This window comes from Pleurodeles waltl, chromosome 6, assembly GCF_031143425.1.
Source record: "Pleurodeles waltl isolate 20211129_DDA chromosome 6, aPleWal1.hap1.20221129, whole genome shotgun sequence".
NCBI lineage: Eukaryota > Metazoa > Chordata > Amphibia > Caudata > Salamandridae > Pleurodeles > Pleurodeles waltl.
Genome location: NC_090445.1, coordinates 227832529 through 227855224, shown reverse-complemented (window position 1 = coordinate 227855224; position 22696 = coordinate 227832529). Strand labels below are relative to the sequence as shown.

The following is a 22696-nucleotide window of genomic DNA, read 5'->3' as shown; positions in this document are numbered from 1 at the left end:
CCTTCTCATGTCCCTTACTTGTTTGAGCAACAATCGCTCTTGTTCTTGGACCACAACCTTCATTATTTCTGACTCTGTGAGCACTTACATCAGATGTTTCATGAACTGACAAGCAGCAATTTGTGATAAAACAAAATATATTAAGGCAAAGCCCACACTGCATAATGTGAATCCCACAGTGTTTCCTCTTCCTCATTTTCTAGCATTAACTTGCTTCCTTGCCTGCTGCTCCTTCACTGTCTGCTCTGCTTCCCTTTTCATGCTGTCTCTCAATCTCTTTCCCTGTCTGTTCTCTGAATCATCCGCCCAGCACTGAAGACTGTGCCTTTCACCGCTCGCACAGGGAAGCGTTCTTCCAGGCTCTTGTGTGACAGCAGCTTCAGCGACGAGAGCCCATTATAGCTTCTGGCTTTAGGTAATTTCTGAGATTGCTGAAGGTTTGTTCCTAATTGAAAAGAATTTGGAACAGACGTTATGTGTTAATTTGTGCAGGTTCATGAGCGGTTGAAGCATGATAATATGACTGGGGTGAACCGGGGATCTGCCATTCTTGTTACATGTGTTCCTTCACTGTCTTAGTTTTGAATTACTTTTAACAGTAACAAATGATATATTCATTAATAATCAAACTGTTAAAGAAATGTTATTCATTGATGGCGCTGTAATAGCAGCAGAAATAGAAATTATTCACTACTTAATGATTACGTCATGTTAGTCAGTCAAAGTACTTTATTTCGATAAATAAATATCATAAAAAGGCATAAAAACAGAACAATCAAGAATTACAAGCAATCAACAATTCATATTATCTACAATGTTTAAGAGGAGGGTCAATAAAGTAAAACATCCTAGAAACATCATTAACGTGAATCATTAATATTCTCCCAAATTCGCAGAAATTACATTTCCTATAAGAAGTTAATTAATCACTCAATTCATTACAATAAAATAATCGGATTGATGGCGAACTTCTTTTTCTTAACCCTAACAGCTCCCACTAAAAAACTAGCAACATGGAACATAATCCTGGGGGTCTGCAATAACTGTAAGAACAAGAGGGCAGGTTTAACCTGTATAAACCCCTCCTCCTTTAAAATTGGGAACAAAAATGTCTTTCTTAAGGCCGCGTAATGATCACAGAATAACATAAAATGCATTGTATTCTGGATCGAAAAATTATCACAATTACACGGCGTTCCTTTTTCCGGAAGAGACCAGGTTTGAAAATGGCCAAGAGTTAGATGGATCAGGTTAAACCGAAAGCGTGTGAGTAGAAACCGGTGCAAGGATTGATTTACAATAGACAAATATAATTCAGGGCCCACATAAGTACTCAAAATGATACTGGCCCGCACCAATGGTTTCTCATATTCAACTTGTTCTCTTTCTAAACATAACAGATCTTTCATCATGCTTTTAATCAATCCAATATCTTTAACAGTTATTGATTCCGGGGAATAAAAAAGATCCGATCTCCCTAATCTAACAAAACAATTTTTGATATAAACTAGCCACGCTATTTTATTTACTTTATCCAGCTGCAAGCAATCTTTTAAAATGGAATGGTTGAGCGGAATTTCTTGATTCAGCCAAATCTTTAGCCAGGCTAGAACGGGGGCCAGTTTGATCAAGTCTAAAATATAGCCCACACCCAATTCAGTATGGACAATGTGTGTGGGAGTAGACTGGGGAAGAGAGAGAACCGATCTTAGAAATTTATTTTCCGTGATCTGTATACTTTCCATAGAGCAATGGCCCCATATCGCACTTCCATACGTTGCTATTGCAAGGCATTTTGCTTCATAAATTTTGAGCAAACTAACAATTGGCCTCGCCCCAAGTTTATTCATAAAACCCCGAAGAGCAGAAGACGACTTTGCAAGGGCAACATTTCTATTTTTTATCTGGGGGCCCCAAGAGCCTTTCTCATCGAAAGTGATCCCTAAGTATGGAAATATTGCTACTCTACACAGTTCTTGCCTCCCACAAGTAAAAATTTTGGGGAGTTTATTTTTATAACCCTTACCCATGATCATAATCTGGGACTTTTTAACATTAATCTTTAAATCCAGAGAAGTCATAAAAACCTCAGAGGCGTCCAATAATCGTTGAAGACCAACACCAGTACGAGAAAGCAGGACAGCATCGTCCGCGTATAGGAGAACCGGAATACCGAGTTCTCCTATCCGTGGGGTGTCCTGGGTAGCATCTTTTAGTATGGATTCCAAGGCATTTATATAAATAGTAAAAAGGAGGGGAGCCAGAATGCACACCTGCCTGACTCCCCTTTCTGAGTTAAAGTGGCTAGTGCATCGCCCCGCAGTAGTAACTCTAACAGAAGCTGTTAGGTCAGTATGTAAATCTACTAAGAGGTTAACAAGAGCCTTGTCCAGTCCTATGTCAAGTAAGATTTTCCATAATTTAGATCGATTTACAAGATCAAAGGCTGACGAGAGGTCCATGAACCCCAGATACATGGAACCCTCCTTCGCCTTCGTGTATTTCTCTATTAATAAATACAAATTCAGGCCTTGATCTATAGTACTCCTTTTGGGTCTAAAACCATACTGCACATCTGCTAGGACCCCTTTCTCTGTTAACCAATCGTTCAGTTTATTTAAGATAACTCGACCTAATATTTTCACTGAGGAATCAATCAGTGAAATCGGCCTCTAACAAGATGGGTCTTGCCTATTACCCTTTTTAAACACTGGTATAATTATAGATTTCTTCCAAGAAGGCGGGATTTTATCAAATGCAAGATTATTAAAAACCTTGCATAATACCTTAGACCAAAATTTTGGAAAACTTTTAAATGTTACTTCAGAATATATTTACAGATTATGTTTCATTAGGTTTGTGTTAAGATTATGTGTAGCTTGCTCGAAGGTCAGAGCTTAGTTAAAGTTATTAGGTAACCATTTCATAACACGTTTAGATGTTACATTTTTGTTAGGTAGCAATTGGGCGTCGCCCCTTTCATAATATTCAGAGAGGTTAAACCTAATTTCTGTCCTCCTGTTGGCGCTCAAATTGCTGCCTAGCGCCAACTCAGGCACCCTTGCACCATGGTTCAAGCGTTCCTGTGTTGCGGGGATGATTGTTTTTGTGCAGAAAGGGGCACATTCCTGCTGAGAAACAGCTACCAAGCAAAATATCAAATGATAGTGGGTTAGCTCTGTAAAGCTGCATCCTGCTTTCAGACCTTCAGGAAGCACTGTAAGATATGACGGAGAAAAACAGTTAATCATGAAGAGACGTCCTTGACTATTAGGACTGGTGAAAAACTCTCATTCCATTTGGTAAACTAAAGGTTTGTAGTGCAGACGCAAGATTATAAAGCCCTCAAGTTATTCAGTTTATATAGTAGTTTAAGGAAAAGCTAAACTCTTCAAAAGAGGATGTTTTGAGAGTGTATGCTTTCAGTCATAGGCAAAATGGAATGATCTTAGGCTGTCTGCCTAGTGAGAAACATGGATGCCTTGAAGGTCTCAGTGCAATGAGTATCTTTAAACGTCCTAGGATCAATGTATAGAGGAGGACAGGAACATCTCATATTGCAGCAGTCAGATAACTATTTCTGTTTTTGCTAGTGTTCTTGCAAGTTTGTGTGCGCGCATGCATGCATAACACTTTTTACAGTAAGAATAATCCTTTTGAACACGTTTGGCCAGCCAGTCAAATAAAGATGTTTATGTTCATTGTCTTATGCATACAAGTTTCCAAAATTAACAATGTAAAAAAAGTTTCACACGCAACATTCTGTCTGTGCAGATCTGCGAAACCAGCCATACAGGAGGGCCGATCCAAGCAGGCGCAGTGCGCGGAAGCGACCTAATGGACAAACTCTTCAGGCACCCTCTGATATTCCACTCTAATGGACCTTCCTCCATCAGCCCAAAGGATGGGACAATGTTCATACCGGCATTTGGAACTTTCTACCCCTTCATTGAAAGATGATTGAAAGACTCATGAACAGGAACAACAGATGTTTTGGGGGAATAGAAGATGCCTTGGTCCTTCAGCAGTTTAATTGAGCAGCATGTAACTACAGCATCTTGGCTGCACAGGCTGTTTAGCCTACAGTCCACCTCTCAGGTGCCCCTGACCAGTAGGGACTGGAAAAAACTGATGATAGATGGCACTGACCATGCACATATCCCACTATATCCCTAGTCCTTCCATATAATAGTGCAGTGTGTCGTTGAGAGACACATACTCAGGACTGCTACACAGACATCTGCTCACAACAACATCCTTACATTCATCACACATTTAAAATCAACATTTTTACTGAAGCTTTGCTTGCTCTACCAGGGTCTTTATAAAACTAGCATCAATCCATTTAACAACGCTTACCTCACTTGTACCAAGAACAGTATTGAACCGTATTCTCTATGCTAGACCACCTTTAACAACAATATCCTTACCAAATCCAATCCACTGTACTCTTAGAGACTCTCACCAATGACACCCGAACCCTATCAGCCTTATCAAAGCTAAGTAGTGACTGCCCCCGCCAGCATCATTCTGGAGGAATCTCTTGGTTTGCAGCAGGCCATATAGGGAGGCCTAATCTTGTACATAGGAACGCTAGTCAGGACAAGCATTCTCCATAACTACCCCACTGTTTACATTAACATATCTGTAACGTCACTACATTGGGAGTTTGGAAAGAATGGGATAGGCATGTGATTCCTGTAGGCCACAGTTGTTTAGCAAGACCACATTAGTAACAGAAACCAGTAGGAAAGACACACCTTTTATCCAAGCCTTTTGGTTTAAACCTTTCATTTTCTTGGAAAAAACAGTGAGGTTCTGCCTTTAATACTGAAAATAAATCGTCAGAGTCTTTCCGCTCAATCATTGTAGCCCAATTCCCAAATCATTCTTCCATAAATAGGTGTTCCTTATTCAAGAAACTTCATGAGTAAGCCAGAAGTTACAAAAGTATGCCACACCCGCTTTCAGGAACAATTTGTGAATCAAGCCCGTAGTGTCTCTTTCCATAAATGATGGGGTTAATAACACTGCTGATTCCAAAGTTCCTACCGGTGCTACTTTGCCACCAACAACATTCTCATTAAAGGTATCCCACCACAGACGCCAACATTGCTACTAATGGTAACACACCAGAGGCACCGATATTCTTACTAATACTATGTCAGACCTGTTCTCAAAATTGTTATGAAAGCCATCTAATACCTACGATTGTATTTCTGGTTGAAGGCATCCTACATCTGACTCAACTATTTTGTGAAGAAAATCACAGCTAACATTATGTTATACAGTTCACAGTGCTGCTAACTCATGTCTCCCCATCAGGAGCAATCTCCCAGAATCAGACCAATATACGTTTTCAGAATCATCACCATAAAGCAGAAAAAATGAACTCGAAAACAGCTCCTGGACACAAAGAAGGACAAACACTGGAGGAGGGGGGGCAAGCAGAGAGACCGCTTTATTTCGAGTTGGGCAGAAGCAGGACATCTTCCAAAATTACGAGTGTATTGATGTCAAAGGCACACTAAATACAGCTTATAGGACATCCGTCAGTCTTTGGCCGCTATCCCACTCTGCCCAACTCTAAATAAGGCCCTAAGACTCCATATCTCAAAGGGAGGCAACGGCAAAAATATTCACACAAGTCCCTTCCCAGTAGGCAAGTACATGAGAACCAAGACACGCAACAAAGCCAGTTATCCCGACTTCTCACCCTCAGTATCATCACTGTGAATCAAGTAGCATCTTGATTCAATGAGAAAACACAGGAAATGCTGAACGACTGAGGGGAAGATTTATACTTTTTGACGCAAAGCTGCGTTAGCACAGGTTTGAGTCAAAAAGTATAGCTCCGGCTAACGCCATTCCATGACACAGGCTGGGCGCCATATTTATGGAATGGCACTAAGGCCCTGTTAGCGTACTTGGAAAGGCCGCTAACAGGGAGGCGTAGGGGGAATCAAGGCTTGTGCATCAAATTATGGTGCTACACTGTTTAGAGGCAAAAAAATTGCCTCTAAGCAGTGTAGCACCATTTTCTGGCGCACAATCCCCATGGGCATGGCTCCTCTCTTAGTGAAGACAGGAGCCATGCCCACCACCCAAATGGCCATGCCCAGGGGACAAATGTTCTCTGGACATGGCCATTGGGATAGCGCCGTGCAGGGCCCCAAGTTAGGGCCCGAGCGGTGTTGGTAGAAAAAAAAAAAACACTCACCCGGACATACCTGGGATGGGTCCCCCATCCTTAGGTGACCTCTTGGTGGCAGTGGGTGGGGTGTCCCTGGGGCCAGGGAAGGGCACCTGTGGGCAATTTCTATGATCTCCGACCATGGAAATATGCCTAAAGGACCCCTTACGCCTGCCCAGACCCAGGCGTTGAATAATGCCGCTAAGCAAGCTTAGCGCCATTATTTAAGGCCCCCATTCCCCCGTGCTGGATTTTAGCATGGGGATAAATATGGCGCAAAGGCCATATCGTCCTTTTCTGAATGCAAACGCCTACCTTGCATCTCATTGACTCAAGGTAGCTTTTCCCCTCCAGAAAAATGACGTAAACTCCATAACTTTGGCGCTGGACGTGTCTAGTGCCAAAGTATAAATATGGAGTTAGGTTTGCGCTGAATTAGCGTAAAAAAAAAAATGACGCTATTTCAGTGCAAACCAAGTATAAATATGGGCCTTAGTGTGTGTAAAGGTGTATTTTTTCCTTCCAACTCAACTCTCGTCTCCAAGTGGCGACAAAATGCCACCACGACGTGCATATCAGCAAGCTCTTTCTATTCGCACTTCATAAAAAATGTCATTCTACATGAACCCTTACGTAGGACCTCATCTCTCAGCTCATGTGACCTGAAGACAGCTACCACAATGCCTATGTCCCTTCCATTCATGTTTGGTTCTATTGCAGGCAGTCAATAAACCTTTCTGCGATTACGGGCTGTTTCCAACTCTGACTGATCACACAGTGGCAACAGCACACTTTCAACCATGTTCACCAGCTCCTCCAGAGCATCGAACACGGAAGACATAATATTAAAAAATGGGCTTCTCTTGACAAGGTAACAAATATCTTCAGGCTCAGAATGATCGCCATTATATTTTCCTCCATACAGTCCCTAAACTCTTCAGTTCCAGATACAACTGCCTACAAGATATCTTGCTGTCACTCTAGCACCCCAGTACGATATTCCACATTTGTCACCGCCTGTACCACAGCTCTCGCACTTCTGCAGAGGACCTTCATCATTGATGCAATGATGTTCACTGATTTTTCGATTCTATCTGATCTGGCAGTCTGGTCAGCATGGAGGGACTTGAGGAACATTCTGTCACTATCCAATAGTAAGTCTCCCAGAGAAGTCCCCTCCATCCCTTCTTCATAGAAGAAATGCAGGTCTTGACGAATTCACAAGCGTTGCCTTTTCCCTTTTTGCCAGCCATGTCTGGGATCCAATATTATTCAGAGCACCCAGGAGCCAATTAGTAGCGACCTCTCAGTGCACCTCCCACAGTCAGCAGACCCCAGCTGGGGTTCAATCTTGTCAGGGAGATTCTTGAGGACGGCAGCAGATTAAGCCCACACAGGCTTTGCAAGACCCTAAGGTTCCCCACACCACAGTGGGTGGATATCTTCACCACTGAAATGCTGATGGCTGGCTCATGTTTGCTACACCGACCTCACACTATTACATCTGTTGTTTCCCTCAGTTTCTCACAGCTTCAGAGTGATCCAGTGCCGCCCAGAAACAAGGTGTGCCACCATCAGACTCAGGGAGCATCACAGTGAAAAGCCATCAGTGAAGAGAGAGCAGTGTACCATCTCATTCTGCACTTCCTCAGTCTGGCACCACCATCAATTCGGTGCCAACCGTCTTCTCTGTATATGTGAATCACATTCTCAGCCCTACACCTTCACCTTCAATGGCTGAGCTATCTTCTGAAGAACGCCCTTGGCTGATTTAGATGGAAAAAACTGTGCAAAGTCCTACAGCTATCCTAGTGCACCGCAGGTTCCCGATTCCAACTCAAAACGTAATAACATTGTTACACCACGCATGGGCTTTCTTATAAAGTACTAAACTTCTCTACAGTTAGCTTTGGAATCCTTCTGGAAATGTATTTCTGCTAGCACCATCAGATTTATTTAACAATAAAAGCTACTAAACACACACTGTATTTATGCTCCGTGATCGTAAACTTGCATACTTTTCCAAACCAGCACCCCAATTACATTGCTTTCCAAAGGAAGCTACTGCAATAGTAACACTGGGTCATTAATTTTGCTCTACAGTAAACAAGACATTTACCACTGACCTTACATTCCATCACTAACATTAATATCCGAAGTGTGACATCCTTTCGTACAGTCCAGGCCAGGACTGTAATGAACAACCCTGATATCATAATTACACCGATGGCATAAACACCATAATCAAAGTAAAACCTTTGGTACCAATAGTAGCTTTCTACTTCAGTCACCAGAATGTTTGAAAAGTCATTCAATGCCTAACAAAGAAAAAACTTATCCAAAGACAAATGTGGGGAACACCAAAGATCTTACCAAAGGCATCTCTCACCTACCTCCAACAGCCTTCTCAAAACCTACACATGGAGTCACCAACAATCTTACCAAAATTGTATCGTTAAAAATGATTTCAGTGCCTCCGTATAGAGAATAATACCTATATGGTGGTGCTTCCTGAAGAACATAGATTATATGGAAGTCATGATACATTTATATAATTCTCAATAACATGTGTAAGTTTTCTGAATCTTTTGTAGCCACACTTGCCCTTCTCAGGACAGTAATTCAATCTGAAGAAGTGGCCACTGTTGTACTGATAAAAACCCCTATCAAAAGAAGAGTTCATGATGGTCCAAAAAGGTTCCATGTTTTCAGTATTGGTGTATTACTCACAATAGTACAATAAACGTTATTACCACATAGACTGTATTCTAAAGCCACCCGAGAGCCAGCACCTGGGTACCATCATTAGACCTACCAAGGAAACTTCACAGACAGCATAAACAGCATTTGCCAATGCGTTGGTGGAACCAGAGCCCTCGCACAGCAAACACCATCAAGTTTAACCTGTTGTTCAGATCAGCATCTCAACAAAACCACCCCGGAGAAAACGTAGTCTCCATGTGACTTTTCAGTAGCCTGATATCAGTGACAGTAACAGTTTACTGAACAAATATTTGGATTGGAAGCTTCAGGAAATGTATGGATTTTGTTAGCCACTTCTATTCTCAACGAGTGTCAACACCACCACCTTCTTGACGGGAGGGAAACATTCCCCACTGTTCCAAGTAGGCAAACCAATCAGGTGTGTTCAGTCCTCACCATCAGTGACTGACGATGAAGATTCAGCGAGGTGAGAAAAACTAAACAGTGTTCTCCATAACATACCTTCCCCCGGTAAAGGTTGATCATAGACAAGCAAAGAAATGGGACCCGACATCCACATCTGCCGTATACCAGTAGCAAAGTACACCAGGGTATGTGTCCTCAGTGGACTGAGCATTTTGGGCATTCACTCTTCCCTGGAAAGTACAACTTTCATATTTGATTTTAGTACAGAATGTTTGGCTGCACTAGGGGGTTGAAGCAGGTGGTATCTGTACTCAAGAGAATTAAGTAAACTCTGCCTTAAAATCAGGCTCACAGAATTCCTTTTCAAAATAAACTGGAGATGTGCCTCTCTTCCTTGTTCCTTGACTCACATGCTTCCACAACAGAGGAGGCGTTTCATAATACCGATACTGTAGGGACTTTCAAACTTTACCAGGAAAGACCACAAGGAGATCTTTTGAGCCCTGTTTCTCCTGTGACTGAATGCCACGGTGCCACTGGGAGCGAGACTGCCAATCACTGATTGTCTTTTGCATCTTCCGGAAGGCAATCAGATTCACTGCTACATAGTAAAATTAGCTTAAATTGCTTTCCATAGGCATGTGCCTCTCCATGCCAAAGTGCCTCCTTGTAACCCCAACAGTCTCACCCCATCCCTGTCACCAAAACACCTCATGTCTTTTGACAGTAGTGTCGCTAAAAGGCTGCCTTTCCTAAACCAACAAACCATATCATTAAAAGCACCATGACTTTACCTTAATTCCTCAACAGCTAATACAAGCAGTCTTACTGTAGCAACAAATCTCCATCATCAGAGCTGACCCGTGCCTTAGAGTCAACAGCCTTACCAAGATCATCTGTCATTACCCAACCAGTCTGGAGCCAGTAGAGAGGCATCTAATACTTATTGCCAGGAGAGTACCTTGACCTTTGGTGACCTGATTCATCCTGCACCTAACTGATGTCAACAGTGTGTGTGGTCTTCCGCAGCTCCTAATCTTTACTAATCCTTTACATAGCTTGAGGTGTGTTCCGACATTAATGACATAATGAAATATCACCTTCCTGAGTCCAGTGAACCCCTTGGTCAAGCTTTGCTTGCCAGTGAAATACTGCACAAAGTAATGGGTTTGCAAGAAACGCTCCTGCTAAAATGTGGTCCAAAAGCTTTCCTTACTCCACATGAAGTTGTGCAAGCGCTACGAAAAACTTCGATTTCACACACAAATACTTTACAGTTCCCTCGTCCTAACTTTTTGGAGTTTACACTTCTCACCCTTGCTCGGTTTGGACAATCCACTAAACGTTGTGGTGCTACAATGAACAACATGCTATTGCTGAGTGAAAGACGTGGTCAGGTCCCTAGCCCACCTAATTTCTCAGTGTTCGCTGGAAGGCCTACCATGAATTGGATAGCGGCCAGTACCTGTGGTGGATACCTGCACTGAACTCTCTCTGCATCATATAACATTGTTTGCTGCGACTACTCCAGAATCATCTCAGTTTTCTCATTAGTGACGGTTATTCTCCCCAGGCGCTAGATTCTTTGCCCAAAACACATTCCAGAAACACAAATTGTAATCCATTATGCATTGCTTGAACCTCTCTCCCGTTTATGGTATTCTCGTCTGGCTTTCATGCATGCAGACAATTTGCATGTGTGCACACAGGTACTCTACAGTATACTCATATACTGAGATATGCAGCACAGCGTAATAAAGCTGTAGACATTTTCTGCTCTGATATCACACACAGCTGCATCAATTCTGACCTAAAGGGAGACACACCGAACTACTGGATCCTTCTGGTACCAGAGGGCACTAGATCCTGTCGCAAACCAGGAGCAGCTTCCTTTGTGATGCTTCTTGGCTGTTACCCTCCGCCATTTTGAATCCAATGCAGACCAATATATAATGTTCCACGGGAACTTCAGAAGCAGCCTCTGTTCAGATTTCAACTTTCCCAGCTCACTTTAAGTTTAAAATGTAAGGCATGAAAGGACTGCGATTACAAAAAGATTTGGACCCTTCACTATGTGCAGAGACTCCTGGGAGGACAGAAGCCACAAATGTAACTACACAGTGGGGTCTTCCTTGAACAGGACACGTACATAGGTGTCTTGGACAATGATGTGTATAAATATAAAACAACGTTTACTCCAGCAGCTGTAATAAGCAAATCTATAAATTGCAGATTTATATACGTTATTTTTATTTTTATATGCTATATGTGAAAGTTCATGAAATAAACAAATATAATACCCACAAAAACGTGATTGAGTATTAATAAAGCACTACATTGTAGTCAAACGCTGGAGGAAGTGGAGAGTGGTACAGTGCTGTGCCAGTATTGTAGAAGACTGCAGTTAACAGAATTGCAGCAGCGATGTGCCATGTGACACGATCCATGGATTGGTGATGAGTGCACGTGTGTAGGGGGAAAGGTCTTAGAAAGTGGCTCTGCGGTACAAATCATCTCTCTCATAGAGGTCTCATAGAACCACGAGGTCTCATAAAACCATGTACACTCAAGCACCACAGAGCTCTAATATCGCCATTTTGCTTTGGCCCACAAGGCAACACATCCTACTTGCCATCAATTATTTAACAAAGAGTGACAGCTTTACAGCCTGTTACCAACTCAGGCCTGCACGATCTATTATGTACCTACCTGCAAAGGGAGGATCCCTGTGCATGAAGGGCAAAGAAGAGAAAGGAAAGGAAGATTACATTGGAGACGTGCCATCTACAGATAGGAGAAGGACCATCATCTCATCCCTGTATAGGGCCTCCAGGATAGTAGGCAGCTATCCTGGAGACATTAGAAAGGGATGACGTGGTTGAAAAGGCACATCTTGAGCTCCTTCCATACGTGAAGTAGAGAAGGCACTTGTTGGATTTGCATGTGGATGGAGTAGCAGGCTGCCTTTCTTCTAGCTTCCAGCCTGGGGATGCTGGACCTCCATGTGTTGCATTGCCCATCAATGATATTCATCTTCTAGGTACGTGTTGTGGGGAGCTCGAGTTTGCTCCTTTAGGACATTTATACTGATGCTGGTGGATAGAGAGAGGCAATAGATGTGTCTCACCAGTGGAAGGATCCTATTGAATAACTTTAAGTCCTTTTGTCCTTTTAGCCGGTTGTCAAAATAGGATTCCAGAATGCCAGCGAGCAGGGCATGGCTTTTATTCAGCTGTAACCGGAACAAAGTGTCACGTACTTCGCATGTTTGCTTTTTATATGCTTGCCATTTTATTCATTTGAGTATTTATTAATATATTAATTCATTATAAATGCATGTTTGCTCTTTTTTATTTGCAAGTATATCATGGATTAATTTGATAATACAACAAAATGTTCATATATTATATAAAGGGTTTCCTGTTTTCAGTTTTTATTTGGGGTGCATGTTAGTGTGGGGGGGGGGGTAAAGTGTTTTCCAGTGCTTTCAAACCTTGTAATAATCAGTGATTATCAGTATCTGCACTTTTTGCTCTATAAATAACTATTGTGATAGCGTTTTTACAGTGCTTACAGAAAGTGGTGTAGCACAACGATGGGGATCCCTGCAGAATGTGGTGGGGCCCCCCCGAATCTCCAATCCAATGTCTCACAAATATTATTTGGCCTTGGGCTGGACTGGCTCCCTCCTGAAGGATTGGGATCCCATTTAAGGCACCCCCGAGCCACTGGGGCTGCAAGGGTCTGTGTTACGCCTCCGCTTATAGGGAATTTATTTTTATCATCCTATTCAGTAGAGCTTCTACTTTTAGGATGAGGAGAACGGTGGAGAGGAACAGCAGGACGAAAGTACATCACATCTTTCCTTGTAACTTATAATTTTCTCAGCCAAGCCAACCCCACCAGTCAAAGTGAATGAGCATCTCTTCCAGTAAGAGAAAGCTATTTTGTGGTTCACATCTCCTGCACCTTAACGGTGTTGAGGATGGGTGATCTTCCGCCATAATACAGACAAAACACGTCCACATTTAGCCACAAAGTGGCATCATGCTTCAAGCCTGATAACTCTCCTTTACCATGAGCTCCATGAAAGCGTAAATTGGCAACACTTTATTTTCACATTGGGACTTGGGCTATCTCTTTTTTATGCACCAGCTTTACTCTGTAGATGTTAATGCTTCCACCTGTCTGGCACAAACAGCAGCAGGTACCAGCAAGGAAGGGTACAGAAGGACCCAGGTATCTCACCCAAGTCTCACAGCAGCCAACAATCACGAAGACAGGCAATTGGGACGGGGCCAACTTCCAGTGGGCTCCGATGATCTGCCATATGCCGTGTTTCCCTTAGGCACCAGCCCCTCTGAATCTGAACATATTTTTCAGAGCTTAAAAAAAGTAAGAGCTGAAAGGTTTATCGCTGCAAATAAGGGTTTTATGGTAGCTATTGTTGCTGATGGTAAAGATCTTTTCTTCTGTAACCTGGGTCAGTTTGGACGGGCAAGTAATTACCCTATTGTATATCTAAACACGTGAGCGATGCTCTTAAGTACAGTGAGTTCCGTTTCCATGAAATTATCAGCTATGTGACACCGTGACCTCTTTCAGAATAAATAGTTAGAGATAGGGCAGGTTTACTTTTCCATGAAACACGAAGTTAAAAACAGCACATCGAGAACTGCTGCCAGACAGGTACCGCCAAAGCAGCACAGTTGCATTTTTATGCTGTTCTTTCCTGTTCGAGCTAAAAGAACATTATCACGCTAGTGCCGTTTCCGGTTTATATTCAGGTTTGACCGCAAAGTCGAACGTATTGCTAAATATATAATGATCTGATTTGGACACATATTACGTGTGAACAGATTTCATAGGGTAAATTGTGCATTTTGCACCACAATTCACGACGTTTGCCTCTTTCAAAAATGACACACAAAATGGATGCACAGATCTCCTAGTAAAGAAGTTATATTCACATTTCCAGGTGGAAAGAGGCGCACAACGCAGATATCTCGTCTCTGACAGCCACGGCCATGAACTTGTAGCTCAACTCTTATCTGTACTCTGGGAGTACTGAAAACCAAACAGAGCCACAGAGCAACCTTGTCTCTGAAATTGCAAACAGCAGCAGACAAAAGGCTGAAAAGCATCTTGTAAGTTATACTAGTCAAGCCATCTGAGAAACTCATGTAGGTGCGATTGTAGATTGTTTATATTGAAAGCTATCAACCGAGTTGCTATTTTTGTTTTATAATCTTTTGTTTCGATGCCCATACCATCATGTTAGTTCTGTCAATATTGATCAAAACATTTATTCATAAAATCTATACTAGGATGGGGCATTTTTTTTTATTTAGACCTTTTACAATTTACAGTGTGGATTTCTTGTGTGTGTTCATCCATATGGGGATGGGACTTAGCCCTCTCTAATAAAACTAATCACGTAAATCTCACAGGACTGATCATTGCCCAATACACATAATCTCCGAGTAAGAGGTGGGAGGTGTATGGGTTGAAGCCCGTCTGATTTCCTTCCTCAGAACTAAAGGTTGGCAAAGCGTGAGCCCTTTAAGAGACATGTACAATGCTTTTTCCTGGTCGCAAACGGCCTGATTAGCAGAATCAGGCCGTTTGCGAGCAGACAAAAGCATTTCTGGATGTACAGACCCCATTTTGCGATTCGGTAATCCATTACCTAATCGTAAAATATTTTTGCGAGATGCTATTAGGGGCATGCCAAAGGCTTCCCTTCCTAGTAGTGAGTTGCAGGGCCATGTAAGATTATTTTGTGACTGTGAATGCGGTTGCAAACAATCGCAGTTACCACCAACTTCAAGTTGGTGGTAACCCATTTGCAAGTGGTAAGGGGTCCCGTTCTGAATGCCAGCAAATATATATTTTTTAGAGCAGGTAGTGGTCCCAAGGACTACTGCCTACTCTGAAAAAATGAAAAGAAAACGTGTAATTATTATTATTATTTTTTTTAAATGCGTCTGCTTCCCTTTAAGGAAAACAGACTTCATTTTATTTAAAAAACAGCTTTATTTAAAAAGCGCTCACAGCAGGCCACCATCCCTGTGAGTGCAGACATTCCTAATGGGGTCGCAAATCGCAACCTACCTCATGAATATTAACGAGGTAGGTCATTTGCAACCCCATTGGGGATCGCTAAATGTGTTTTATGGACACATTTGTACATTTCATTTTGCAAGTCTATAATTGCGATTCACAATGAATCGCAATCAGAATCTCGCAAAATGAAATGGTCGTACATCTGGCCCTTAGAGAACAAAAATGTATCATGGGCTCAAAACGTGAGAGCTTTGATACCCCTGGAGGGCACACACAAGACTTCACCAACTATTATCAGTTTCAATCACATTCTGAATCTGCCCTAAAATGGCTGTACAAATAAGGGTATATTTTAGGTATCTGTTGACCCAGTACGTCATGGGACAAAGGTATCCTAAGGCAGGGGGCACTGAAAATTTTGTAGCCTCAGCGCATGAAGCACGCCCCTTTGAAATCTTTTATTCATGGGTAAATCCTGTAAATTTCACAACGTACAAAACCCCTGCTATTCCTACAAATTATGAGCCATATGCAATATTAAAAATCCCTATAGGTTTTTAAGAATGTCAAACACGATTTGAGGGGGAGTTATCTTATGTACAGGCACCCATTCCAATGGGTTCCTAAGGGCTTTCAGGCTTCTACTTGGCCTGTGGTAGATGTAACAATACACATCATCTAACCTAAGGCAGCTAACTGCTCCAGAACGAAGACATTTGTTTACAGATTTAATGGCAATTTATAGGTAACTTACACAATACAGAGTACAGAAAACAGAAACTCGTCGTTGATTCCTGCAGTGGCTGTAGAGGGGCCTTTATCAAGGCACATACAATTAATGTAGTAAGGGACAAAGCACCCACCAACCACAACAAAACCTCATTTTGAAGTGACTGCAAAACAAACCAATTGGACAATGTTTTGGCCTGGCATCACCTGTCAAGGATCGTACTACATGGAGAACAATATTTGCTAACATGTATACTACTACACATGGCACACCCTCTATAGTGCTGTAGCTGGCAGAATTAAAACAAATACAAAAAGAACATGAGCAGCTCTAGCTTTTGATTTGAGCATGTCGTTGATTGTCAAATTTGACTCTTCAATATTTTTTGGTATCATCAGTGGGGGGGCAGGGGAGGTGGGGGGAGCTGCATTACTGACTTTGTACAAGCGCTTGGTTTGTGTTCCCAAGCAGGATCGTGAACATGAACTACATAAAATTATGTCGACGTACAATCCTTTGTAGGTCTATATACTTAGGATGCTCATCCTTCAAAACCGTGAAACTGGGGATTCAACTAAGAAAAAATCTCCAGGCGATATTCAAAAGCAGAAAGCAAAGCTGAGAACCAAGACTGGATCTCTGCCAAACCAGGAGTATAGTAGTTGTCAATAACATTTAAGGGACCATGACAAAATTAAAAAACCGGATCGGTATCAGAATACTGATGGTTTCCAATCATCCCTTTCTTTGCAGGACTCTGAGGAGAGTAGGAGAACAGAAAGAAGTAGACAAACTGACTATTGTAGTAAGGATGAATACATCCGACTGAAGAGCATTAAAGAACATTTTTGTGATACTGAAATAAGCATAAAGAAGAAGATAAAGATTAAGGTACAAAAGGTCATTTTTTTAAGAAGTGGCTGGTTTGACAAAGAAAAAGCATGCCTCAGAAACTGTGAGTACTTCTGCAGAAGAGATTAGGGCAGCAGCGGCCACGGACATTGCAGCAGATGTAACTATAGTTTGCCAGGCTCTCAAAAGGTATCTGGCCATGACTCCAACTGAAGGATACCAATAAATACTTTGGGGGTCATTATGAACATGGCGGTCTGAACAACCATATAATGTTCACCATGAGCCCGCCACAGTTGGAACTCCACCACTGCCAGGCTACCGCCGCCAGGCTGCCTGACGATGGTGGAGTTCCTTATTCGACAGGGCAGCGCTGCCCGCCGGATAAAGAACCTGTGTCCACCAGCCTTTTCCTGGCGGTATCCCCTGCCAGGAAACGGCTGGCGGAATGGGGGCCCCAGGGCAATGCACCCGCCGCACTGCGGCATTGACAACGGCTCCATGTGGAGCCGTCCGCAATGTCCTGGCCCAGCATTTTGCTGGGCCGGCTGGCGGAAACGGCCCTGCGGAATGTTCATTATTTGGCCGGCGGGGTCCTCAACGGGCTGGCGGTCTGTGTTTGGACCGCCAGTATGAATGAGGGCCTTTATTTCGGCATCCAGTGCCATAAAAGTCACACAACACATCAATAAATAGTGAACAACACAAGATTATTCCAATAAAATAAAATTGAAGCACAGCAAGTACCACAGTACAATTCAGCATACAATTCATAAGTTCCAAACTAAGACTAGAAAGTGCAGGTGCAACCACAGAGAAAAATTAGGGGGCTAAGAAATCTTGACCAACTTACGCCACATGCCTCCAAGGAACTTAGCAACAGATATCGCAATAAGTAAGTTGGAGTCTGATTTTAAAATCCTCATGGCTATGACATAATCATGAGTCCTCAAACGTTTTCATATTGGAACAAGCCATTTCCTACGGGAGGAAGCATAAGAAGGGCGCACAAGGAAAAAATAGGCAGTGGACTGCTGACACAAGCTACAGATAGGGCAGTGCTAATTGAGGGAAGCCCTGTTCTGCCATCTAGAAATGAATGTATTAAGAGGGAGACAGCTGAATGGAAACTGCATGAAGGGCTTCTTATCACTCAGCTCTGAGATGCCATCCTGATGGGGCTCCAGCAACCTAGTGTATTTATAGTCCAAGAACTCGCTAGTTAGTCACCCTGCAGCAGAAGGGAGAGACGCGGACTGTCGTTACTGTTAGAAATGGGGTCTCTAGTTGGCAGTCGGTTAGGGGCGGATACAACTGCTTTGGGGTGTAATAGTGGAAACCTTCCTGGTACTAAAGTGACCCATATCTTCTAGGTGGCCTTTATCACAGCAACAGCTGGCAGATCTCACAGGACCATTAGAGCTACCTGGGGAGGCCTGTGCCTCCACTAGCTGAGGTCAATCTAACTTGGAACAAACAGAACCATTGTCCAAAGCGCCACGGGTGGGTAACACTTGAAAAGCACGACGCAGATCAAACTTGAAAGAGATCACAGACCCACCCGGGGGTTTGGTTCTTTGATCCAAGACAACTAGATCAACTAACTGACCATTCGTTAAGAGGAGTTCAATGCAATCAAAGGGGGAACTTGACAAGCTGTGCCTTCTGGCCCTCAGAATGTCTTTTCTGATTAGAGAGAGACATCCTGTGGTGTGGCGGATCCAGTGTGTCACCTTGTTTGTCAATGAGACCTCCCCTTCAAAAACCTCTGCGAGTTAAATTTAGATATATTTGTCATATAAATTTTGCGGGGGGAAGAGTGGTAGTACTGTCTACATGTGGTCTTGATAGAGCGTTCCGACCTAATAAATTACCTGTATTGGGACGCTCTTGGGTCGATGAATCTTTTGACCAAGTGGGGCCCTCCTCACTCGAGAGTAATCAATTTAGTCAAATCAATAATCAATAACGAACATAAGCAATGCCCTGATCAACATAACACTTCACAATTAATCCAGAATACATTTCGGCGAAACCATGACCTTTCGGTCATGAATAACCACACCAATTTATGCAAAGTTAGTGAATTTATTTCCCTATATTAACAAAGCTAGCACAATGTAGATATGTCTCAGCACCAAATGATATATGTAGATGAACATTAATAGCTGTCCATAACGGCGGAAAAGATGCAATCTATGTAGCATTTGAATAACGATGCCTTCGATGATAGCAACGCAAACTACTAAAACTCTAATCTGTAATGAGCTAATTGCATACATTTAGTCAGCATAACAAGGTCTCAAATTGCATCGTGCAACAAAGAAATCCTCATCTAACCTCAAATTAGCATCTGCATGTGGGGTTTCATGCAAAAACAATTTAGCAACATTAATTTGGAAAACTCCTAACTAGGGCTCTTATCCAAAATCAGCAGTTGGTTACCTAAAAAGAAACACATTGCAATTGTACATTTTCTTTCATATTTACCAAATTCAATCAGCAATCAAGGAAGTCTTCGTCTCACAGGTACCGGTTTCGATCAGCATGGGTACCGGTTTCGATCAGCATGGGACGGGGCAAAGGGGCAGGGTGGACGGGGCAATTGCCTCACAGCGGCAAGATAAAACTACTACTTCATGCAAAGGGACGAATCAAAGTTAAAGTCTCTAGGGCGAGAATTACTCAAAGTCTCTTTCTCTCGATTAGAGAAAGCATCAAAGTCTCTTTCAAAATGGCGTCGCAGCAAAATGGGCCATAATAGCTGCAATGTCCTGCAAAATGGCGGGTAATGGCTGCAATGTCCGCAATGGGCCAATGGCAATAATGTCCGGTAATGGCTGCTTTCTTCTCGTGCACCTGGTTTTTATAGACAACAGTTCAAATCCAGTAGGGTCTTCCATTGGAGGGTTCATAGGTTAGCTTCAAATTGTCCAATCAAAACATCAATTTACAAGCTTCTACCTAGGCATACATTATCCTTGGAGTTGGGAACGTAAGTTGCAACATATTTTACCAATTAACTCACTTTCAGAGCGTCCATTGTCTGCACCTGCAGATTGACCTTGGAGCAAAGAAGAAGATGCCGGGCTGGCACGAAACCTTAAAGATAAGCATGTGAACCGATCTCACTGGAAAAGTACAGCTTCAGGCAAGAATTCACGTTTATTAGCACAGTGGAAAAATACGAACATCTAAATCGTGAGACACAGCAACTAGGCCAAAGCCTCCACTAAAGTTATGCTAAGCTAGAACATTTCAAACAAGCAAATCATGGCACACGTTTACGATTGTGTCAAATTAGCACGATTCTAATACATCACGTTATATAAAGCACGCTTATAAATGTTGGCAAACTACTCTGAGGGCACATTTGTCCCCGTACAATCTTATTTAGTTCGATTAAAGTCACACTTGATTATTGCTACACTACGTTTAAGTGCAAATAAATGTAAAACCTTCATTTCAGCGTCATCAATCCCTCCTCTGATGACTACTTGTCATCACACAAAACCATTCCCACAAATTTTATGCCATTAAAATTCTGTCAGTTCTCTCTGCCTTTTAGTTCCCCTTGTTTTTGCTTTGTATTCTTCTGCCATTCTTTTCATCATTTTCTCTTCCTTCCTTCTTCTAATTCTTTCCATGATCATTATTATTCCCCTTTTTATTCCCCAAATTCCAAATATGCAAATCAGTACTATTAATATTCCCTGTATTATTTTTAATAATATTCCATTCCAAATGCCACCAAGCCAACTTCCCACTGACGCAATTCCCTTTCCAACTTTCTCCCAAACTCCTGATTCTTTCAGTTCCTTCAAATCTGCACTCTCTTTCGTTAAATTTGCAAGCATTGTTTTAATCTTCACACTGTTGTCCGGAATATAAGTGCAACAGTGGCGCGCACCAAGCATTTTGCAAACGCCGCCATCCTTTGCTAAAAGAATGTCTAAGGCAAGCCTGTTTTGAAGAGTCATAGCTCTTTCCGCTGCAAGTTCAGCATCCATCAGGATTATAGCACCTAAAAACTTTGTCAACATGTTATCCACTATAGTAGACAACTTTCTTATTTTGATGGAATTCAACACAACTCCCAATGAAGGAATCATGGCTCCAAATATATCTCCTACCACAGCAGCTGCGGTCTCTCTTTTCTGGATACAATGGGTTCCAGACGTCTTTGGAATCACCAATAGGTCATCCAGTTGATAAACCTTTGGGAACACTATACCCAAATAACATCTCCCCCACCATCCCTTTGGAAGACGGTAATAGGCATTATGCCCGCAAATGTAATATACACCTGGTATGACAGGGTCAAGTCCGTTCAGCATGAATGTCCATTTGGCCTTAAAGATAAACGTATGTTTACACTCACTCGCTCCCACAAAAATATTATCATAATAAGATTCACCACGATATATACAAAATTTCCCTACATGCCAAGCATCTAAAGCTATTTTCCCCTGTGTTCTTATTGCGGCAAAATCATAATTATCTACTGAAGTCCTCTTATGTAGCTCCTTTTCTAATTTCGCATTCATGTGCGCCCTTCTATCGTCTGTGCGATCTAAAAAGCTTATTTCTACTGCGGAGAGGGGGCAGGTAAGGTTTTCCCTATGAGCGTGAGCCGTTTCAAAAGGTTGCATTGGCTCAAAAAATTCCCTCATAATTTTAGCATCCCAATCTTTAGCAATCTGGCTAAGCTGCGTGATTATAGGAACATATGCAAAGGTAACATCATAATTTGAGTAAAAATACTGTATGTTGGTTTGACCATAAAATCTAGAAGTTACTATACTACATGTAATCCCATATGTAAGAGGCATGTGGTGATAAGTCACCCCTTCCGTTACTAATGTCGGTATTTGTGTACACACATAACAATCTTTCGCATCCATAGTCTCAACATATTCTGTTAACAAGCGATAGAAAACATTATATGAAAGTTCCTTCTTATCATGCAAGTGTCTCTCATCTAATTCTAGTCTTTTCAGTGCGGTTAGTTCAGTGACAGTAACAGGAGCAAAAGTAGAAGCATCAATTTTCTCATTCTCACCCTTACCATGCATTCCAAGCACTACTGCCATTATTATTAGTATACATGCAACTATCAAGCCTATACACACATATTTACAATATTTCACTCTACTGTTTTGTGTCATGATCTGTATAGAATCAGAGAGCTAGAAGCACCTATAAAAGAAACGATTTAGCAATTCAGTTACAAAGCTGAACGAGCGCAATGTTCACACAGTCTTCTTCAGGAGCCAAGTCACTTATCGGTTAGCAGTTTTTTTTTTCAGCAATAACTAAAAAAAAAAAAAAATTTTTTTTTCAATAGCTCACTTTTTTTTTTTTTTTCTTTTTTTTTCTTTTCGGTTAGCAACGTTGTCTCAAATCGTGTTTAAGAGTCAATCAGGTTATCAAAGTCTTATCAGGTTAGCAAATGTCTCATCCGGTTTAGCAATGTCTCAGCTGGTTGTATCACGTTAGATTATAGCAAGCAATGTCATTTACCAGCTTTTCAATCAACAGTGTCCATAAAACTTTTCTTTTCTGTTGGTATCTCTTCTTCTTCTTCGTTCTCGAGGCTAAGAGATACAAATTCGTCAGTCCAATCGTCATGAACTACATATGCCCATTCTGGACCGGAATATCTCCTGTTTGGTATCCTTTTCCTTTTCAGTTTTGCATCTCTCTTCGACTCTGCCTCACTGGTA

The 22696-nt window shown here is 42.0% G+C and overlaps 1 protein-coding gene across 1 annotated transcript in view; it reads left to right on the top strand.

The window, feature by feature from the left end:
• FMNL1 (formin like 1) overlaps nucleotides 1-12617 on the top strand; it is a 355813-nt gene extending 343196 nt beyond the window's left edge. Inside the window, exon 26 of the mRNA XM_069237968.1 lies at nucleotides 3775-12617. Coding sequence (XP_069094069.1) covers nucleotides 3775-3878 — 104 coding nt within the window. The 3' untranslated portion in view covers nucleotides 3879-12617. The remainder of the gene's footprint in view (nucleotides 1-3774) is intronic.
• The last annotated feature ends 10079 nt before the right edge of the window (nucleotides 12618-22696 follow it).